Below are 6,887 nucleotides of genomic sequence, written 5' to 3'. Positions count from 1 at the left end.
TTATAGTTTTTTAAGGTTTTAAACTTAGTAGTAAAATTAATTTCTCAAAGTTCTCCTGTACAAATACCAGTATAGAATATTCATAACTACTTAAGTTTTGATAAACTAGGGAGTGGCAGGCATTTGATGGTCACAGACCAAATTTCTAAAACAAAATTTGTCGTGGGGTAACAGTTGTAAGTTCATTTTTTTTACTTTTCCAAGTTATATAGTCTCGTGAATGTTTTAAGTTTCCCTTAAATTTTACCTATAAACATTTTTTTTTCGCTTTTAAGTTCAAGCTTCAGAATATTTAGTGTAAGTTATGCCTTTCATGGACCGCATCCGATTGAAAATAAAAAATATGATCGCGGATTGCACTTTTACCTTTCGTTGTCCGCATGTGGTCTGCGGGACCCATGTATTTATTCGTACATTATAATTGTTACCAATTTACGTCCAAACAAAGTTAAATTTAACATTTTAAACTATTTAACTTGTTTTTTTTTAATTTTTTACCTAAAGGCTTTTAAATTAAATACTTAAATAACTACAAAAAAGTATGTAGCTGGCATTTTTCAATTACACTAACTTACACACAAGTTGCTTTAAATAGGGTTTCCTTAAACGGGCAATATTGTGGTGTCAACCTAATTTAAGCGTTTTAGTAAGTTGGGGCTGCCACTTTGAAAATTTTTTTGGCAAAGAAGTTTTAATAATGCTAACTTACTCTACACAATGTAGGGTTCGTAAAAAAGTAAAAATATAAAAGTTTGAGGAATAATTGACGAAAGGTATAACATTTAAACCCGATATGGAGTAAAACTAAACTCTTGTCGATCACTAAATAAAATGGATGATTATTAGGGTGAATCTGTTTTCCGACTTTTGAATTTCGCTTAGTAATTATTTAACGACGTTGGAACATCAGATGAAAGAAAGCACAAAAAAAAATTTTGCTTCCTAGCTTTAAGTTTGTTGGAACAAATCACTTTTGAAACTTAGCTTTATACCGGTATATTTATAAAGGGGAAAAAGACTATTTCACTAAAAATATATTTTCTCTTATGTTTTTTGAGATAACTACCTGAAACGGCTAGGAAATGTTTCTTGCCATATTTAGAAAAATCTATCTTAAGAAAATAAAAAAAAGTAATAATAATTTTTGCAAACATAACGAAAAAAGTATTTATTTTTTTTAGTATTTTTTTTTCTCCTACAAGATTTACGAAACTTCATTTTTGTGAAGTAAATAGTTGAAAATAACAAAACTTTAAAAAGAGTTAAAAAAAAATAAAAAAAAAAAAAAAAAAAAAAATAACCTAATTCTTTTTTTGTAATTTTTGCATAAAACTTCAATTTTTTATATTTTTAAATTTTGTTAAGAGAGAATTTTCCAAATATGGCAAGGAATATTTCCTAGTCATTTCAGGTAATTATCTCAGTTAACGTAGGAAAAAATAGATTTTTAGTGAAATAGTCTTTTTTTCCCTTTATAAATATACCAGTATAAAGCTAAATATTCAAAAGTAATTTGCTCCATCAAACTTATATCTAGGAAGCTAATTTTTTGTGCTTTCTATTCACGTGATTTCCTAACGTCAAAAAATATTACTAATGGAAATTCCAAAATTTTCATTTTTGAGGGGCGACAGATTCATCTTAGTGATTATATATTAAATTTTTGCAAAAGAGCAGTTACGAAAAAAAGTTATAACAAACTTTTTTAGTTTTTATGGTAATTTATATTATGTTAAAGTTTTTAGTTAAAGTTTTAGTTAAAATAAAAACTACTTATTTAAAAATTTTCTTATAAGAAAATATTTTATTAAATTTCGAAAATATTTTTTAAGTGCTTACATAATTTATAAACTATTAAAAACCCACAGTCTTTACTACTTTATAAGTTTAAAGTGTATACATAAAATGTAGCTATACAATATACATTCTTACAAAGCACCATATACATAAAATGTCAGTAAAAATATATAAAATACAAGATATTAAAAATATGTTTAAAATAAAAGGAAATAGTTTTAATAAGCTGGATTAGAAAACTATAAAACTGTGTTTTTGATGTAGTTAATCAGCAATAATAATTTTTAATCAAGAGTTCAATTTTGTTTGAAATTGAAGTGTGTGAATTCTTTACTCAATTGTTACACAATTTTGTATTGTGGTGGTTCATCAGTAACTTTTTCTGGTTGATAAGAACCATCAACATTAGCGTTTGGAACCATTACATTTGAATTTCGAACCATTTCATTACCGTTAGTAAATATTTGAATAACAATTGGCTGGTTTCCGAAATTTGGTAGAACTGCAATTTGTTGGTTCGGTTGAACAACTGAGTTTTCTGAAAATTGACATGTTCATTTATCAAAAAATAGAGAGTAGTTCATTTATCAAAAAATAGAGAGATAATAAAAATACTTTGAACAAAGTTTTTATGGTGTCAATTAAAATGTCATATTGAAGTTTTTAACGTAATTAATTTGTTTTCATAAAAATTTGTTATTTCGTAACTCATACAACTTTCTATCATAAATTTGTTGAACCCCCTTTTTTTTTCTTTAATAAAATTCGTAAAATAAATAAAAAACATGCAATTGTTTACACAAACGTGAAATAAAACGAACCTGGTTCGACGTTTCCTGATTGCACAATCATAACTTTTTTATTATCTCCCTGCAAAAATATATACTTAAAATTAAGTTAAACTACAAACCTACTTATAAGCAAAAAAGTTAGACGTTCAAGTAGAAAACAAACTTAACTCTTTTAAAGAATTATAGTTATTTTCAAACTAGAATTAATTGATGTAATAAACAAGTTAAACTAATTGTAGACTTACGTTTTCACCAAACAATTCACAACGCTTGAACCCAAACACGCTCAAACCGACGAGTAGTAAAAACATTACGGAAGCACATATTGAAACGAAAATTCCCAGACCACCTCTACACAGCTGAATAGAAAATTACTAAAGTAAAAAAAAAATACTCACTAGATTATACTTTTTGATTTCTTTTGCAGTTGATGTGATCAAATGTTTTAGTTTTAAGCTATAAGTTGTTTAACTTAAAACAAAGCACGTTTGATTTATTTTTTTAACCATTGCACCTGTATAAAAATGTCAGTACATTATTCTTCCGCTTCAGCTCTCAAAGCCGATTATTAAAATTGCAGTTTTGTTTGAAAATGTTTGTTAAAATACTTAGCATTAACATTAAAAAATTTATATCTACGAAAAAAAGATTAAAAATTTGGTAATTTAAAAATTAAAGCATTTCAAAAGGAGATAATTAATTAGGAGAAACTCAAAAAAATAACTTTTAGTAAGGTACAAACAAATGAATAAAAATTACAATGCGGAAGTTTTGAGTGTTAAAAATGCGCATTTCAATAAGTTTGCAGTTTAGTTTACTTTATTACAAAATTACTCATGGTAAAAAAATACTTACGCGTGACTGGATGAGGATTAAAGTGAATGACATAATAGCCCCGACCACACTGAAACGCACAAAAACTTTGTTCTGAAAAAAAATTTCGTATATATATATATAAATGTTTTGTAGAACTAAAATTTCCAGTTAGTTTGGTATGAGTAAATACAAATTTTTTACACAAAAAGTAAAAAAAAAAAGTTTGTTAATTTCCTAGTTTTTAAAACAAAACTACCAAAGTTTTTCTTTTTAATAAATTTTAATACCTATGCATTAAATGAAAAAAGTTTAAATTTCAAACTTGTTTGATTTTGATGAGCGAAAACGAAATCTACTCTTTTAAATCTTTTAAATACTTTTTTATTGCTTTCTCATATTTTTTTTTAAATGTTTAACTTTTATGTTGCTTTCAAACACAATATTAAGCAATTAGCCAAAAAAAACAAACTTTATATGTACATATTATGTTATGTTATTCTATGTTTTATTGCAACAAGATTGTAATCAATGCATTCTACAAATATAAGTAAGTTTAATTTTAGTATTTAAATACTTTTAGTATAGCCACAAGTGCTGTTATGATATTTTAAACATTTTACCGTTTTTGAATTTTAAAAACAAATTTGAATAAAAAAGTTAGATTTCTTTTTTGTACAAACTTAGTACAATGTAAAATTTGTCTTACAATTAGTCATAAAAATCATGTCCTCTTATTTACTTGTTTTTTACATAAATTAAACTTACGAATATGTAAGATTTTGAATTTGACTTTAGTGACATTCCAAGTACTCCAGCTACAAATGGCTAAAAAAAAACATTTTTCTTTTTAACAAATCTGTTTAGCGAACAAACTTTAATTCCATTATGTTTTTCCAAAAAAAGGAATTCTTTATTTAGAGCCGTCTCATAAAATATTATGATTTTTTTTTATACTAATATTTGTTTAGCCGTATATTAAAAAAATATCAAAATTTTCTATTTAGTTTATTAAAAAGTATCGTGAACAACAATATTTTCTTAAAAAAATCAAAACAACTAACCAATGGTGGGCACCAGACACCTTGCATATACGTATAATAGTAACTAGTAAAGCAATCTATAATGCCACTTAAGAAGCTGACACCTGAAATAAAGACAACCAAAACCTGGAAAAAAAAAACTGTTAAAAACTCACTACTTTTTATTTTACTGAAAAACTTACACTTAAAATTTGGATTACAGTTAAATAGTTTTCATCATTGTTTGTTGTTAATTTTGATGAATTTTTCAGAGAGGGTTGAGCTTCAGTTTGTTTCAACAGTTGGGGAGTTTGGCAAAGAGGTCGACCTGCAGTTTGCTGAGCTAAAGGTTTTTGTTCTTTTTGGTTTTCCTCCATTTCTTATTTTATAAACTGTTAACGCTGATTTATAATCATTTGTGTTTGAGTAAGAATTTTGTTGATACTCATTTATAAAATTAAAAAGTTTAAACTAATAAAATAAGTAACTAATTAAAATAATTAAAAAAAAATATTTTAATATGGTTTGTTTAGGTGTTTTTTATCAACTAATTTGTCGATACTTATGCTTGTAATTTTGATTATATATAAAGGTAAAAATTATAGTTAGGTTTTTGAACTTGATAACAATGAAACAACTGTATAAATCGAACAAACAAAGTTTTAAAAAATTGTTTTTTATTTTATTCTATATGATATATATATATATATATATAAGTGCTTATGTTTTTTTTTAATAAGAAAAAATCGTGTTACAAGTCTTTGAAAAACTTTTTTTTTTCTAAAAACAAACATATTAGTTTTATTTGAAAGTTAAACGAACACCTTGACTTCAAAAATTGCGCTAAGCAAAAACAAAAGTAAGTTGTTTTAAAAATGTTTCATAAAAAAAATATACATACAGCAGAGCGTTTACTTAACAAGTGAACTGTGCAGGTTTGAATGCTGAAGACATTTTCAACTTCCTGCTTCACTTGCTCGGTGATTTTCTCACACTAGTCCCGCAACTGATGCGTGAATTGAAAAATACGCACGTAGTCGACATTTATTTTGCATATAAAATTTCAAAAGTGTTGGTTTTTGCAATATCAAAGTTTAAGAAATTATAATAATAAATATAACAACTGTCAAGTGTTTACAAAAACATGTCTTGTATGTAAATGATTTTTTAAATTTTAAGTAAGTTTTCGTTCATATTATATTGTTTAATATGTATTTTTTACGCTAAATTTTACAATATTCTTCATTAAAAAAATAAAGGGTAGATCAATAAATACTTTATGCAATTATTTTTTTACATATGTTTTGCTTCAATGTCACATAGTTAAATTGCTTTGTATGAAAAATAGTAATTTATAGATATAAACAAATTTTTTAAAAATCACTATGAAGAATGTGCATAGTTCATATTCTGTAACTTGTGTTATAAAATTTATTCCACTCCTTTTAATATACTTGAATCTTTTGAAAAAGGTGAAAAAATTGTAATTGATAGTTAGTATAAGTATAATAAAAATCTAGAATTGTTTTTTAATAAATACATAATCAAGTGCAAATTTACAATTTATCTAAACTAAACTAACAGGGTTTTATATATTTGACTATAGTTTATAATTTTATTTAAGTGATTTTTTCTAGCAAACAAATGTTTTTGTTCTTTAAAAAAAAGACAAAATTCAAAAACGTTTTCAAATGTATTGTAAATGTAAGCAAATATTAGAAAAAATCTAGATATTTCTTTTTAATATTTAAGGATTAGACCCAAAACTTATGAAAAAACTTTAAAAACACTCAGTATGTGTTTTTCAAACTATACGTATTTGAAATTATTGACTTTGTTATTAAAAGGCTTTAACGTTACCTTGTCAGTTTTAACGGTATGAACTGAATAGCCTAAACTTTTTTTAACTATTATTTTCTAATCAGCAAAAGACACTTCAAACAGTACTAAATTTTTTGTTATAGTATTCAAGTTTAAAAGGTAAAAATTTTTTATTTAACATAAATATTTAGTGAGGTTTAAGCGTAATTTGGACGCAATAAAGAAATAAGAATACTTATGAAATGTCTGTATCTTTAAAAAAAAATTATTAAAATTAAAAAAAAACAAAAAAATAAGATCACATTTTATAAGCTAGTGGTTCTAATTACAAAAATCAGTAATTTAAAATTAACAGAACATTTTTATAATCTTATAGTTGTATTTACCAGAAAAAAGTTTTGTCTTAATTATTAATCCTTATTTTCCGTATAATTTTTAAAACAAATTTAGAATATAATTTTTTTAAATGCTTTATAGTTTTAACTACTTTAAAATTGATATAAACTTTACAAACATACTTGAAAGCAAGTAACAATTTTTGTATGGTGTCACGTTTGTGTGATTTCCTGGCATTTAAGAAATTCAAGTCTATTGGAATACAAAAACGATTTGTAAAGTAGACTATTTAGAAGTTTTGTAACAA

The 6,887-nt window shown here is 24.6% G+C and overlaps 1 protein-coding gene across 1 annotated transcript; it reads right to left on the bottom strand.

Moving 5' to 3' along the window:
• Positions 1-1,811: 1,811 nt before the first annotated feature.
• On the bottom strand, positions 1,812-4,843 carry LOC145840665 (uncharacterized). Its single transcript, XM_082947987.1, has 7 exons — positions 4,627-4,843; positions 4,466-4,570; positions 4,170-4,229; positions 3,444-3,515; positions 2,834-2,947; positions 2,619-2,667; positions 1,812-2,335 (listed from the first exon to the last, which is right to left on the bottom strand). The coding sequence occupies exons 1-7, from the start codon at positions 4,798-4,800 to the stop codon at positions 2,139-2,141; spliced, it is 771 nt and encodes a 256-aa protein (XP_082804113.1). The 5' UTR covers positions 4,801-4,843; the 3' UTR covers positions 1,812-2,138.
• Positions 4,844-6,887: the final 2,044 nt, after the last annotated feature.

This window comes from Thalia democratica, chromosome 7 (genome assembly GCF_965202585.1).
Source record: "Thalia democratica chromosome 7, ktThaDemo2.hap1.1, whole genome shotgun sequence".
In the NCBI taxonomy this organism is placed as follows: Eukaryota; Metazoa; Chordata; class Thaliacea; order Salpida; family Salpidae; genus Thalia; species Thalia democratica.
Note: the sequence above shows the minus strand (reverse complement) of the source record. Positions and strands in the feature narration are given on the sequence as shown.